The sequence below is a fragment of the Numenius arquata genome, chromosome 4 (genome assembly GCF_964106895.1).
Source record: "Numenius arquata chromosome 4, bNumArq3.hap1.1, whole genome shotgun sequence".
Taxonomy (NCBI): Eukaryota; Metazoa; Chordata; class Aves; order Charadriiformes; family Scolopacidae; genus Numenius; species Numenius arquata.
The window spans coordinates 21,421,980-21,438,281 of record NC_133579.1 but is presented as its reverse complement, the minus strand read 5'-3'; the positions used below and the strand labels follow the sequence as shown (position 1 = coordinate 21,438,281).

Below are 16,302 nucleotides of genomic sequence, written 5' to 3'. Positions count from 1 at the left end.
GGCAGCAGGCATTCTTGAATTAGGTGTGCAGCGGGCTGTGCTAGGACTTCGAATACTGCTACAGGTCATAGAGTTGCAACAGTGGGCAAAAAGTCTTCCAAGTGAGCTAATGTAGACTTTGCTTAAGAATCATTAACTAAATCCCTGTTTCTTTTCGTGGGAGCTTCAGCTGAAGTCACGTGACCTGATGTAAAACAAGATCATTGCCTATCAGTGCAAACATATGGCAAAGTCTGCCCATGTTGTTACTTATCTCAAAGAGCGCAAGGGGGCCGTGACATTTCAAGCAAAGCCTATTGGTGAGGGAGTTTCTTGTGAGCCTTCTTAAAGAAGTGCTTCCTTTTTAATCATAATATTGTGTGGGAAAGCACACTAGACGCTTTTCTCTAAGAGACCAGAAGATTTACATAATTCTTCTGCTTCTATGGAAAGAGAAGAAATGCTGATACAACATTCTGTTATGGCTGTAAGCTTTGCATTTACCTGTACTGTGGAAGGTTAGTTTCCTGTTTTCTGAGATGCATTTCTCAGAACAGGATGGTTTTGAAGATGACTTCAGTAGAAGTGTTGTTGCTGCCCACGAAAGGGTTCCTTCTGGGATCTTGGTGAGTTTGACAGATTTATTGCTAAGTATGGGTATATAATTTCCTATAGCATAGTTAAAAAATATAAAAATTGAATGTCTATATTTAATAGTAGGTGGAAGACTTTAATTAGGCATTCAATAGACTTACTTTGTTTTCCATTTTTGTTCCTTAAGTGCTCTGTGCAGTACTAGGAGCAATCTTAAACCCCAGTTGAAATCTTTACTTAGGAACAAAGATGTTTCTGTTTGCTTGTTTTTGCCGAGTAGACCTGATACTACAGTGGTCCTATTTCACATGGTCATTTTCCACGAAATGACCCCCTCACCCCCGCCAGTCTTTTCAGGATGCAAAATAGAAACTAGTAAAACACTGGCTAAAAATTTTCTCTGGTTAAGGAAATCTCCTACCTCATATATACATACAAATATAGGCAAGATGAGATAAATTGAGGGAAGCCATTGCTATGCATGTTTTTAATTTTCTTTTTCTACCTAATCTCTTAAAACAAATGCAACTTCTTTACTGTTTACATCATGTGACATTGGACTATCTTTTAATCCTCTAAATGCATCTCAAAAGAAATGGGATATATAAATACCTACTCACTTGTAAGCTAAGATCTTAGCTAAGATTTTTCACAGAAAGAGTGGTCGGGCATTGGAATAGGCTGCCCAGGGAGGTGGTTGAGTCACCATCCCGGGATGTGTTTAAGAGACGTTTAGATGTGGTGTTGGAGGATATGATATAGGGGAGAACTTTGTAGTGTAGGGTAGATGGTTGGACTCGATGATCCCAAGGGTCTCTTCCAACCTGGACAATTCTATGATTCTATCTACATTTAAGTAACTTTTTTTTTGCAGTGATAGTTAAAATTCATGTCCTCTAAAGCTGTATCTCTCTAGAGCAATCTGATTGCCTTTGAGTAACTTGCACTCTGCTTTTTCGGTTGTTGAACTGGGCATTTGTAGTGTTCATGTTCATAGGGGTGCATCTGTATAAAAGGTGTTGGCTTCAAGAACACAAAAATCACACAATTTAGCTTTACTAAAGCAGTACTCAAAATGCACAGAAACTTTGTGGACAGCCTTTTGATTATGTCTTGCACTTGTATATGGATAATACTGAACAACATAAAATTATTCAAGAAAATATGTTGGTTTTGTAGCAGCCAAAATAACATCTTTGTTAATAGTACATAGATATAATTCCTATCCACAAAACCTCCTGCTCAAGTTATGCTAGTGTAAGCATTTCCTGGTGATGAGTTTTGAAAATTTGGCTACCTATCATGTAGAACATGTTAGATGCTTGATCTGAACTGTAGTACTGTTTAATCATTATTTCTGAGCGCCATTCTATTCCTCGCTGCTGTAACATGAGCAAGTCAACCAACAAATGCAGGGCTAGTTTTAGTTTAACTGATTTGAGTGTTTTGTAGATGGACGCATAGAATTTTAAGTTCTTGAACTTCCAAAGTAGATATTTTCTTTTCTTATTTTGTATTTACTGTTACGCTCTCTCAAGGAAAAGAAAAGAAGCAGCAGTTTCAGTTTCTGCCTTTTGCAGTGTAATGGCTCCTTGCCAGAAAAAAAATCTTTTTTATGATATAGGATAGAGAGATTCTTTCGCCCATTCCAATTACAGTTGCACTTAGCTTAATTGTATTAATATATTGAGCTGTAAGAATTTTTGCATAAACTTTCCAAAATCAGTCTCTCTGGAGCCTCAAAAGTCACAAAAAGTGGTTTTCTGCTGTGAGACTGTAGGTATTGATAGCCTTTAAATTTGCTATCCTAGAAGAGTAAGTAGTGGTGAGCTGCATTAACTTTAGCTTTTATGCAGAGTTCTGGAATTTGACTACATTGGGTAATGTATATACTCTAGATATCAAAATAAATAAAACTTTAAAGCTAAAAAGTATTGTGAAATATTGCTGCATTGCCCTTTCTGAGCTTGTCTTGTCCATCAGACTCTGTCTTGAATTGCAGGACTGGAAATTGGCATGCTTTTTAGGTTATGAACGTTATAGCAGGTTATGACGGTGTACTGCTCTTCATTTTTCTCTGCTTTCAGGACAATGACATTTAAAAAAAGTTTACTAAGCACGAAATAAAGAGTGTTATTGAGGAAATAATTTGTCTTACCAGTTGTTCTGTGATCAGGCTATTTCTATCTCATTTGCAAGAATTAACACAGGACCATTTTATGCTGTTTCTCTCTAGTCAAGTTCAGTTCTGCTAACCACAAGTTTTCGAACAATATACATTAAAACTTAAAGAAAACAAAACAAAAATACCAACAAACAAAACCACCTCAAATTTTAAAATCTCCTAGGTGAGGCTCTATTGACATTTCAGATAAATTAAACATCTCATGTTTCTCAGGTATGTAGTGACGCTTTATTTCTATCTGATTATTTGGTTGCTACAGTTTGAATCTTCTTAAGTAACATGTTTATCTTACAAAGTGAACCATTATGTTTAAAGCTGAACTACAGCTTGGTAAGCAATGGTATAAATTAGTTGCTGTTCTACACTTTTGTTTACTTACAATGTACAAAACAATGTTTGCTTAAGATTTGGCTCATAAAAAGCTTCTTTCCTTATAAGCATTGTTTTTAATACTCAATAGGTTCAAAAGTTCATAACTCTTTCACACATAAGAGGTTACTCTGTTTATGTGTGAACATAAAAGTGGCTGTGCTGTGAGCTACACAAGTATAACAGATCTCAAAAAGAGATAACTTGCTACAGGAAGGCAAGAGTATATGTAAAATAGGTGAATGCTTCAGTCTTGTGGGGTTTTTTTGGTGATTTTTGTGGTTAGACAAGGTCACTTAGCATGTATGTGAGGAAAAGAGATTATTTATCAACTGAATTAAATTGTTAGCAATTGGTGTGAAATTCTGATCTTTTAAACAGTTGCTACTGAAATGATAGAGAATTCCTTGCTAATGTGCATTTCTCAGTCCTGTTCACTGAAATGAAATATATGGAATGGCGACTCTATTAAGGACTTGTATTCCTGATTGTGCCAAACATTTCTTTTAATGAATTCAGTCTCCTTGGTGACATAAAACCAACTATTCTTTGCAAGCCAATACTGTAAACTCCTCTTCGAAGCAGCCAAGGTATAGCCATGAATGATAATGACCGTGTGTTGGAGATTTTTTCCTAAGATTAAGAATTAAGATTGACTGTCGTTGTAGTGGAAGACTAATTGCTTAAACAGTAAGGCAGAGATACTGCTACCTTTCCATCTTGGGTTACAGTTCCATGAGATGCAGCAAATATCTCACTTGTCAAAAGAAAGATGTTCAGTTCCCTGCCCTAGCCTTTTTTTTTTTTTTTTTTACCTAGCTCTCTGGTGCCACTGTGTGTCTCATGACTCTGGTGTTTGTCAGTTCTTAGTTGAGAGCTAATCTAATTTACTAACCACTGAAAAAAACAACAACAAAAGTGGGTAGACTTCTGCCAGTTGTGTCAGTGGGCTAAAATCAGCTTATTAAGAGGGTCAGATGAGGAAGGGTTGAAATGAGACCTCCCTTTTTTTTCTATTATTTCATTAGCAAGCAGTCAATATTATAGTTGTACCTGAAACTACTTAGAGATGAAACTGAATTTGATTAATTGCTAATGTTGATAGGGAGGCCATTCTACTAATCTCATTAGTCACTCAATGACAGGCTGGTCTTTTTGTCTTCATCAACCATGTTGTACAAAAGCTAAGGGAGAAAATTCTCTGGTATGTTACTTAGTGTAGTAATTCTGTGGATAATTTCCAAACGGTTTTGAATTTGCACTGGAAATACCCCATCTTCCTCTTCTAAGTCTTGTGGAGAGGAAGGAAATTTTTTTTTCAAAAATCTAAATACGATTAGGTAGCGTATGTTAGGCTTGAGAAGCCTGAGATGGAGAAAAATACTTCCGTAGCTGCTCTAAGACTGTAATTTTAGATTTCCTGCATGTTTATAATGATTTTGATACTGTTAGATGCTACAAAAGTAGCTTCCTTTTGAATGATTGCAGTAGTACTGTAAGGAAGACTTTGAAGGCTCAGAACAGTAGTAATTGATTAATTACCTAGATCATGAAAGCATTATCAAGAGGGAGAACTCTTGCTTTGTTTAGAGCCATTAAGAAAAATCCTAAACCTTGTTCAGAGGCTAATAAAATCGATTAGCAAATAGACAAATTCACTGTATAATTTTTTTTTTAGAAATATTATTCCAAAATAGATTTTTTACAATTTAAGCCCTGTTATGTGTTCAGTATTGTGTTTTGTTTGTTTGCGGTGGCTCTTTGTTCTCCCAATTGCTACCCTTAACTTCAGAGGCATGCAATTGCTTGCATATATTTGGAATGAGCTTGTGGCAGTCTTCTGGGTGGGAGGCAGGAGAGGGCAGAATGAGGAAGGGTTGCAGTGATGTTTGCATTAGAAACACCTTCATGGTTTTCCCTTCTCTTTCTATCAAAGCCCAGATGTTCAGAGAAATCTTTGGACTCCATTTCTCATTGGCAGTCATAGTTCACATTGTGTTCTTAGTCTGAAAGACTTGCAGTAATTCAAAATTCATTCATTCCCTTAAGAATTTTTAATGGATTAGAATGTTCCATAAGTGATGCTATGTCTTCTTTGTTTATCTTTATGTTTCTCGTTCCTTTCCAGTTTGGCTATAGCATGATCTTCTTATTGTGTACATGTTCCTTTTCTTGTATTCTGTCCTGAACTTCCCGTTTTCATCTAGTAAGATTTCTTCACCTAGACTATATACTATTCTTTTTCAATTTTCTGATGTCAAGAGTATGAACAACCACAAAAAAAAAAAAAGTAAAATACTTGTTTTCTCTGGGCTGAAACTTTGTGGAACCTGTGGAAAGTAGTTAGTGGGTAATTCTTTACACTTAAAATAATATATTGCATGAGTTTTTAAACTTGGGTAAGAATTTAGTGTTTATTCTTTGGGTGTAATTTCTGTTGAAATAATGGTTGTTAGCTAGGAAGTCATCTGCCCGAGGACAGGCAGTGTGTTCAGGACAAGGTCACGTTGCTAGGTTCATTGTGTATTTGCAGAGCAAACGTTACTTCAGTAGCTGTTTTAAATATAGGTACAAGTTTCAATAAGCTTTTTAGGGAAGTATACATTTTAACTATAGATGATACTTACTGTGGTTTTATTTAATCAAAAGTTAAGAGGAGACTCTCAATAACTTTGAATATTTGGCATCTCCTGCCACAGGTGGAAGTCTTGCTTGCCTCAGTTCTAACTTCTGAAGGTCAGTGGCAGTGCTCATTATTTTTATGTTGCAAGAGATTTTAGTACTTGTTTCAAGGCAAATAAATTCACTGGTGTTGTACTTTCCTTTACATAGGAGGAAAATTGGATTTCTTACATGTTTGTTTTCTCTGTACTCATTCTCAAACTCCTGTCTCCCATTAGATCTTTTGATAATTTTTTAAGGTGACTGCCATTTTTAAAATATGGAAGAGTTGCATTAGGTACACTATACATAACTTTTTCTGACTTTTAAGATATTTTTTTTTTTGCATTCTTATGTACAGTTATCTCCATTTTCAATAGAGAATAAATTTTATTAAATAGGGAGTCTTCAGAAAATGAACTTGTCTCTAGCTTATCTGAGTAGTTAAGCATCACTTGAATCTAGGCTTTGGGGTTTAAAAATTACATGCTTCAAAATTTACTTTAAAATATTTAAATAATCATGTGTTCAAGTTAATAAGCTGTTAAGAATAGGTTTTATAACTCCAGAGACTGTTAGTAATACAAGAATTGGCTCAAAATTCTGTTGGCTCAAAGGCGTTTGTGTAAAGCCTTTTAAAATAATCAGAGTAATTGATAAATGACACTGCACATATGTTTAGATGTTTTTTTAAAAATTTGATTTTAAACTTTTTATGTTTTTAAAATTTATTAACTTTTTTTTTTTCTTTTCTTCTTTCTCTCCCTTAGTCTCAGACTATGAACTACGTAGGACAACTTGCAGGACAAGTCCTGGTTACTGTGAAGGAGCTGTACAAAGGCATTAATCAGGCAACCCTTTCAGGATGCATTGATGTCATTGTGGTCCGGCAACAAGATGGTACATACCAGTGTTCTCCTTTTCATGTCCGATTTGGGAAGCTTGGTGTATTGCGCTCTAAAGAAAAAGTGGTAAGTTCAGAAAGTGGGCCAAAACAAAGTTTTGAATACCAATGCATTCCCTTTTTTTCCCTCTCTTCCTTCCTTCCCCAGCTCCCCCCGCCCCGGTTAGCAGGCTGATTTAGTACAGAGCAGTTTCTCATATATGCTGGACAGAGTGATAGTTTTGGAACGCGAAACAGAACTTCCTGTGGTAATCTAAGGACTTTGGGGAAAAAAAAACAAACAAAATACTATGAAAGAAAAGCTTTGACAGTTCTTGAGCTATGTAAAAAGAATAATGCAAACATATAGACTTCACAATCGTAAAATATTTACATGGCTATTTAGTTGTTTAAGTATGCTGGGAAAGAAATGCTTGATGTCATTTTACTCATCCCTGATGTTGCAAGCAACTATTTTCGGAATGTCTGGAGGATAAATAGAGCATGTCTTAAGGGTTGGTGACCTATCATAAATATTACTCCTTGTTAGCTCTGTTCAAGCTTGATATGCTGTAGAAATTGCAGTTATTAAGCAGGACTGAAGCTTCATTCACTCATGAGCATGTTGAAAGAAAACCTGGTACAATTATCTACCCAGCCAGTCTGAGACTGTGGCGCTAGCAGAGTGGATTGTTCTGCCATCCCCTTTCCATTGGCTTTAGTAATTGTGCTTAGGGAGTCAGTTTGATGGGATTGTAAATTTGACTAAAAAATGGACCTATTGTGGGAGACTTAATGTTACTCTCAGCAGGGAGTACTGTGTGTATGGCAGTATTGCCTGTGGGTGTGCTACCAAAGGATGGATTGATTTAAACAGATCATAAAACCTCAGGATTATGTGCTGCTTTTCTAAGAAGTGAAAGGACACTGCAGGAAACTACCTCCATCTTTATATTTTAGTTGTAAAAGGAGAATAAAGTGCAACTACGAGAGTAGTTACGTTAGGGCATTTTTTTGTTAACAGTCGTACTGGGAGTTACGTGCATTAAAGTTGTAAGTTTATCATAGTAACACAGGGTAGCAGCAGTTTTCTTGTTTCATATTTTTGTTTTGATTTCCCACTTGCTAGTGTTTTGCATAATGAGCACACTGATGACACAAAGTTGATTTTTCCTAAAGAGTTCTGCAACGGATTACATTACAGTTTTCTATCAAGGTACAAGAGAGGTGGTGTAGCTGTACTTTTTCTAATGTCTAAGATACACTTACAACAGGAGTGATCTGAAACTTGAGCTTGCTAAATGTCTTTAATTACACTTCTGAGGATCTCAACCAAATTTGAGAGGGTTTCAGCTTCTGGGTACCTCAAAAAAGCTGTTGAGTAGTACAAAAATCTACATTGGTTCTTGCTGTACTAGGCTGTCAGTGTAGTTCTCAGCTTTTGCTTGAGGGGCTGGCTGCTGCTTCTTGCTCCCTTCATCCTTGGAGTTGTCATTCTGCATTTGAATATTCTTTCAGTAGTCAATTGAATGTTTATCACTGCATTGTGTATGCATTTTTTTCTGGCATATTATGAGGCTAAGATCAATTGGTAGTCTTAAGCTGTATGGGAACACAAAATACACATATCTGTGCTTCAGCTGTTCTTAAGATATATACTGAAGTCTGCAGAAATCAGCATGAGGTATAGGTACTAAAATTAGGGATGTTTGTCTGTCTAAACCAGCTTAAAGAAGTAACTTTTTTTTTGAAAATTCATGTTACCAAATTGGAAAATCAAGAAAATATTTTAAGAATAAACTGTTCAATAGTGAAATAAATACCGTTTTCAGATCAAAACCATTAATTTCCTGTGGGGAAAAAGAAAAGCTGTTATCTTAGGGATTTGAATGTAGTCCCCGTGCATGTTGGGGTTATCTACGTAATTTATCATCTCCTGTGATTGGGTTTCCTTGTCTAATGTTTTTATTCTCATAAATAGGTGAATAAGGGACTGGATTAGAATACATGGATTCTGTCTTTCTTAGCACTGTGTTGTTTTTTTTTCTTGGCAGTCCATGTGCCAATCTTAAAATTAGTCCTCTTTCCTTTTTGACTGTTCATTTCTTATCACAATAGCTAACTATGGATATGAGTATCCATATTGTAATACTAGCTGTGTGGCTTGGGGTGTAATTCTTTCTTTTGTATTGACAGGAAACTAGAACTTGAGTAATGTACGTATTTGGTATCTCATAGCAATTACAGTATTTAACTTGATCTCCTTTTGACAGAAGTGTCTAAATTATATATAACCTGAAATGCCATTGGCATTTTCTACAGTAAGGCAAGTCCATTGTATTTCTATCTGGTATGTATTAAATTATTTTTAATTAGCTAGGCTAAGTGCAGATGTAGAGATACCATTAGATAAGCAGATTTACTGAAAATTAATGTAACTTTATCTGAATATCAAATGGATTTTCTTTGAAAAAATTTGAGATGGAACTTAAATGGATGCTCAAGGTTTCCCAAAGAGGAGAAAGTAAAATAGTTGTATCTTGATTTTAGGAAGACACTTGTTTTTTTTCTTTTATTTCATACATGCAGGGAAGGATAATCTCTCCCTCCTGTGCAATCTAATCTAAGTTAGTGTACCTTTTTATCAGAATATAAATAATTTTTCCACTGATGAAAGCACTATGGTTGCCGAAGGGTTGTGGTCCTATCCCCATAAACTCACGAGCAGGAAAATCTGAGGCAACATTAACTGAGTTGCAGAAATAATTGTGGCAAATATTTATCCGATTGAAACAAAGTCTGCCTGCAGGAGGCTTCCAGTTTGTTGTCTTGAACTTCTGGTATTCAGGACTCGGATTTGTAGTGGGCCCCAGTTCAGGCTGAACTTTAAACATATGAACGTGAACAGTCTCATTCATCCTTCATCATTCTTCCAGGAAATAAATACTAGATCAATTATTATTATTCATGCTTCTAGTTCTTCAGATTAGTTGATCAAGATTCAGTCTTCAGATGTTTTGTTGGGTTTTTTTTCCAATTTTTCTTGTAGGTGTTAGGCTGTCTGCTAGGAGCATAATGCATTTTGCAGGTTAGCAAAATAAAGATGATTATTATAACAGACTTCCTTCAGAAAGCAGAGGGAGGAGAAAGATACATGATTATACAATGGAACAAAGTTTACTCTTAGTGATGTGGGCCTTGAGATCAGTGCTTTCCCCTGTGATGAATTATTACATTAAATTGTCTCTTTCCACAGATTGATATAGAAATTAATGGTGATGCTGTTGATCTTCATATGAAGCTGGGTGACAATGGAGAAGCTTTCTTTGTACAAGAAACTGAGGAGGAAAATGTAAGGCTTTTGTGCTTCATGATGGCTACAATGCGGTATTATGAGAGTAATGTGTTAAAAATGCTTAACATAGTGTTGATAATACTGTAACTTTTATGAAAGCTATATTTTCTGTGACTGAATCTTAACATCACTTTCATATGCTGCCAAAATGCTTGGTGTTTTGTGAAATGCTGCTACCAGTGATAAAAAAAGTAACTCTTTTTATTATTATTATTATTTTGTTAGAGCTTTATTTGAAAGATTAGTTGATTACTTTTTTACTTTGTTTCTTGTTGATTGCAGAGACTTATAATAATTTTTGCTTAAGTTCTTATGGCTTGTGTTACTGACCTCTGTATACCAATAAAGGTTGTCTAATTTGGTATACTTTTAATTTGTCTTACAATTTTTTATTACAGTTTTTCACTATTTCATCTATGAAACTTTCACTAGTTAACAGTAACTTCAACTTGAGAATTCTTGTATTCTAATACAGTAATTATTTTCCCAAGAACCTATTGCAGCTGGAAGCTCATGAGCCTCTGAAAAAGAGGAATAATGGTTCATTTTTAGTCTGATTTCCTAAGGATATGAGACCTATGTAATCACAATATTTGTCCATCCTGAGCTTTGTTTTTGATCACTTTTGAATCTCATGGCATTTTTCAGCAAGGCAGAAGGAAAGAATTTCTACAAAGTTCTAAAACATTTAATGAAAATAGAGGAGAGAGACAAAATTCTGTCTCAGTGAAGTAACAGATGAAGAGTTCATTTCCTGTTGCTATCAGTAATCAGAGTCTTTCAAGGAAATGAGCTTGATCCACTTTTTAGTTTAGGGCGCTACTTGTTTACTGGGAGGGATTGGTTGCAGGAAGCTCTCACTTTGAAAGGAGTTAAATATAATTTAAAGCGGAAGGAGAAAATAAGCAGTAAGACCCTGAATGATAACTTGGGGTAGGGATTCATAACACTTAAGAGAAAGGAAGGTTGTGTTCTAATTTAGCGTACACCATGACTAAAATCAAAACTGAAAGCAGTGTTTATAAAAGTAGGCTGTGTCAGCCATTGATGGGAAGTGATCAGTCTTTAGACTTTGAGCAAGCAAGGGTGATAACCGCTACCTTTGTTCCCAGTACAATTTTTTAAAGAAGCTATTGCACTTGCTTAATATATTTTAATTTATAACAAGAATGCCTTATCTGTGTATAACGTGTTCTGGAAAACTGGTAGTTGATGCTGAAACTATAGATTGAGTTAGCTATAAAGCAGAGGACTGAGTTTTTTTTAGTGCTTTTAGACATTTTTTTTCTCCCAGTATTTCTGCTATTGATCAACGTGACTTTTTGATCACCTCTTGAAGCTATGCTTTCTCCCTACTATGCAAATCCCATTCTCTTCTACTTTTGTTCCACTTTGTCTTTATTCTGTCACAGTGTTTTTCTTTCAGTCTAGGTGTCATTATTTTTGAGGTTCTTGTTATGATGTATGTAAGCATCAGGTAGTTGATTGGTAAAGCTTTTCCTTCATTTGAATTGTTCCTTGCAAGGGCAGTGAGTTGTAATTAATTGAGGGTTGGTGTTTGCTTGTGGGTTTTACCTGAGTAAATTATAGTTGAGTTTTTCTTTTTGAAAGATACTTTACATAAATAGTGTCTGACATGGATGACAAGACTGAATGCTCCCTCACTAATTTTGTGGGTAACACTGGACTGGGAAGAGAGGCAGACAGGCCAGAAAAAGAGCCAGCACATAGAGCCAACTTGGCAGGCTGGGAGACTGGACCAACAAGATTTGCACAATATTTAGCCGAGATACATGTGAAGTCCTGCATCTAGGTTGGAAGAATCCCCCACAGAAGTACAGGCTGGGGTCTGAGTGGATGAAATGAATCTCTGCTGTAGAGGCCAATAGCAAGCTCAGGCAGCAATGAAGGCAAACATGTCCTAGGCTTCATCAGCAGGAGCAGAGCCAGCAGATGGAGGGATGTGGGATTGTCCCACTCAACTTAGTAGTTGTTAGGCCAAACCTGGAATGCCGTTCTGGCCTACCGAGTTCTGGTCTCCCCAGTTCAGGAGAGAAAATAGGAGGGAGTCCAGTGGAGAGCCACCAATATGATCAGAAGTTTGGAGAAGTTACCATGGGAAGAAAGGTTGCTGGAATTGACTGTGTTCAGCCTAGAGAAGAGAAGGCTCAGAGGGAATCTAACCACAGTCTTGCAATACCTATAAGGTAGTTATAGAGCAGACAGAAGCACTCTCTTCACAAGGGATGCCTGGTGATAAGACAAGGGGCACAAGGGGGAAATACTATCTGGATATAAGAAAAATCCTTCACTATGAGAACAATCTAACACAGGAATAGGTTACCTAGAGAAGAGGTAAACTCTCCCTTAACTGGAAGTACTCAACATTTGGCTTGATAGGCCCTGGATAACCTGACCTAAGGCCCTACTTTCACCAGAAGATCGGACCAGATGATTTCCAGATGTCACTTCCAACCTACACCTTTCTATGAATCTGTTTCAAAATTAATAGACAGCAGTGGATTTAATTAGCCTATTTTTATTAACACACTTACTAAGCATGGATAGAACTGGTGTGCTCAAGGGCAGATAATTTCAAAAACATTCCACTGACTGGGTATTTGTTCTGTTTTGCTCGCAAAATCAGTTGTATATGTCTGAAACTGTAAGAATACTAACATTTGTTTTCTTGAACTTTTGTAATCCTTTTAGTGAACTCGATTCCTTTCTGGATATCAACCTCATACTGCTGGGCTACTCTATGGTTTCGTGTCTAAATATAGATGCAAGGATTAACCTGTGGGTGGCTGACAGCTATCCTGAATGTACAAAACAAAGTAAAAAAATTAGTCTGTTCTTTATTTTCTTTTTTTGTTTAGGAAAAAGTGCCTGCATATTTGGCAACATCTCCAATACCCACTGAAGACCAGTTTTTTAAAGACACTGACAATCATTTGAAATCAGATGAAAATGAGAGGACATGTGCAAACTCAGAAATTCTACACCCTGTGGAAACAGAGACTGTGTTCACACCAGGTTCTGTGAAAAAGAAAAAAAGAAGAAGAAAGAAATACAAACAAGATAGCAGGAAGGAAGATCAGATCTCTTCTGCTGGGACAGAAGAGATTTTTGAAATGGAAATAAGCTCAGATGATGAAAAAAGTGTTCAACCCCTAAGGTAAACTGTCAGTACTTGGTGACTGCTTTCACTGTTATCACTGAACATTTAAAAGGTGACTTGTACCTTTTCTCTATGCAAGGAGTGCATGTTTCAATAGGCTATGGGTAGACTTTTCCTCAAACAAACAGAACTCTAAACAATTATATTCCACACCTTTACAGATTCCTTCAGGTTGGGCCATTCTGTTATGAACATGAAATCAAATTAAGCCCATTCTGGTGAAGAAGCATTATCATGATCTGTTGTGTGACTGAGAAGAAGTTTCAGTGTAATTTCTTTGATGAAGCAGAGTGGTCTTGTAGTGTGTTTGGTAACTTCCACATAAACTGCAGTGTGGAATGCCTGTAGTAAACCACATCTGAATTTGACTTCTCTGTAACTTGAAGTTTACTTTGGTGACTGAAAGCTACAGAAATGAATGCTCCTTCGCATTAGTAAAGAGAATTCTTTGCACGTATGTAGTCATAAAGTGGGGAGGGATCACCTTGTATTTTGAAGTGGATAAACTACTAGTAAAGTGGAGCTTGCAGTAAAGTGGTAGCACATACTAATAAGCTGAAGAAGCTTATATGAGTAATAACTTTCTTCTATAACTATAATCTTTCCTATCAAGCAAATTAATGCTTATAATCCAGGAAAGGCCTACTCATCAGTTTTCTGTGGAAGTTTCTCAGGCTGCTGAATAAAAGAAGTTGACTTAGTTTTTAGACAAAGCTAGTGGCTTTATTGGACAGCATTACTGTTAAATGTGGTACTGTCTGAATAAGTTCAAGATCTGGTCTGGGAATTGGAAGAATGTTTTGGTGTAAGACAACAAAGTATAACTGAAAAAACTCCTCTGATATGGGTCTTCAAGGGAGTCTTAAATTGAATAAGAACCAGTCAAAAAGGTTAGTGCCAACAGAAAAACATGAATCTGTTAAAAACATGAATCTGTTGTCACACCTATGACCAATAAAAAAAATTTGGATTTTAAAATGTTTTCTAGAATGTCTGTGGCTTTCTTAGTTCATTCGCCTTTTTTGCTGTCATGTTTATGCCAACAAATTATCATTTAGATATTCCCTGCACTGGGAATTGGCATGTTTGGTTTGAGATTTTTTTTTTTTTTTCCTTTTTTCCACTTGAAGAAAAGCAAGACCTTTGTTCAGTCTTCAGTGTGAGAGTATTAAGACAACAATAACTTGTCATAGTGAAACCACCAAAAATACTTTTAAAAATAACCATCAAGTACAGGAAGAGAGGAAGATATAACCCATGAATTGTTTATTCTTTATTTAATAAATTATTATAAATGTATGAAGAATTTAAGCATGTCATGACAATAATGGCAGTTTTCATCCAGTGTTCAGAATTCATATTGCTATTGCAACAATTACCTTCATTTGACTAGAAATGAATAAAAGCTTGTAGGTTTGATTGAAATGTCAAATGTTTAGTCATAGCTGAACCATTGTGTTCATGTGACCATGGTGTTTCCGTAAAGGTTACTCTTTGTGAGGGTTTCTTTTTTGGACTCTCTAGAATGAAAGTTTGAAAAGGCTTTTTATTTGTAAACCACGTTATATATATATATATATACACATATATATATGTATGTATGTATATATAAAGAGAAACAGCAGTAGAAATGCATTCTCAGTCAGAGAAGAGTGTTATGATGTGAAAGGAAGAAAATTTTATAAAATAATGCTTATTTATTGTGAATGGTAATTAAATGCAGGACTGAAAAAATACTTTGTAGTAATGGAAGGCCAGAGACAGTAGGTTCGTGGCTATGTGTCTGTTAGTGAAGTTCATATATGGTCGTTCCAGTGACTTACCAAGGCAGGAAGTAAAATGCCTTGCAATAGGCATACACTGTTTTCTTCTCAGCTAAAGACATGGTTGTGAAAAAACGTTCATAAGCTTTCTTTTCACATCCTGCGGGGATGTAAAGTGATATCAGCTGGTTTGTTTTGTTTTGGAGATTTTTTTGTAGTTATAAATGCATGACTCTTGGGGGGGGGGGGGAAGATTAAAAAAAAACAAAACTGTTATTAGACGTAGCTTCGTATTTCAAAGTGAAACTGAGACAGAAAAAGGAAGGCTGATGTTCCAGCAGGAAGGTCAAAAATTCAGCCACAGGTACCAGTATGTAATGTCTTATCTAGTTCTATTCTTATAAAGTGAAAAACAAGCTGTTTCCTGTTCCTTGGGAAAATCCATTTCCAATTGTTTATACAACTTCTTTAAAAATATGCCCTTTGGCTTTTCTAGCTATGATTTTGGTATGTTAGTAGTGCTTGACTTACCTAAAATAATACCAGGAGGACTGAAATTACAGTGTGTACACTCAGAGGGCATTATTTCTCCACTGCTAATGGTGTTAAAGAGTTAAAGTAGTTATCTGTCTCTAAAATCTTATATGTTTATTTTACATGTTTACTTAGACAATGTATAAAGTGGATAGGATGAAAAAAAGTGGTAGCACTGTTTATAAATGTTATGAAATAAATAGCTTAGAATTGATAGCACAACTCAATTAAGTTAATGCATACTGATTTTTTCCCTCTTACTTTCAATAGTCTTTGACTGCATTTGGATTTTTGACCTTCAGATGTATCCACTTATGGATGAAATTTGATATTTTTTTGATGCTTCATATGAACTCATTTGGTTGCTAATTTCCACTGAATAAAATCTGTTCAGTACCACCTGTGTTTCATCTTGCCCCCTCTGAAGTCATAATATTGAGGACGTCTCTGTAAAAATTTTTTAATGTGTTTCCTTAATTGTTCAATAATACTTTTTTCCTCTTTTGGAGATACTTAGCACTGGATATAAAGATAGTATGAAACACATTTCTGTCACAGTTAGCTTGGTTTATGAATATGAAGGATGTACAATCTCTGCAGGTCTCATCTCAAGTCAAGCTGTTACCATCATGTTTCATAATAATAGGAGTGGAGCTTTTAAGACATATTTAGGCTTCAGTATTTAACATAGTCTAGTCTTCCAAATGAAAGACTTCTACAGACAGAGGTAGATCACTGTAACTGCTTAGGATCTATTGGGCTATATTGAGTAAGCATGTAAATTCTAAATATTTATGT

The 16,302-nt window shown here is 35.7% G+C and overlaps 1 protein-coding gene across 1 annotated transcript in view; it reads left to right on the top strand.

Annotated features, from left to right (window-relative positions):
* The first annotated feature begins 351 nt into the window (after nt 1-351).
* Nucleotides 352-16,302, top strand: part of LPIN2 (lipin 2) — a 42,267-nt gene continuing 26,316 nt past the window's right edge. The window contains exons 1-4 of the mRNA XM_074146197.1: nt 352-605; nt 6,559-6,759; nt 9,928-10,023; nt 12,906-13,204. Coding sequence (XP_074002298.1) covers nt 519-605; nt 6,559-6,759; nt 9,928-10,023; nt 12,906-13,204 — 683 coding nt within the window. The 5' untranslated portion in view covers nt 352-518. The remainder of the gene's footprint in view (nt 606-6,558; nt 6,760-9,927; nt 10,024-12,905; nt 13,205-16,302) is intronic.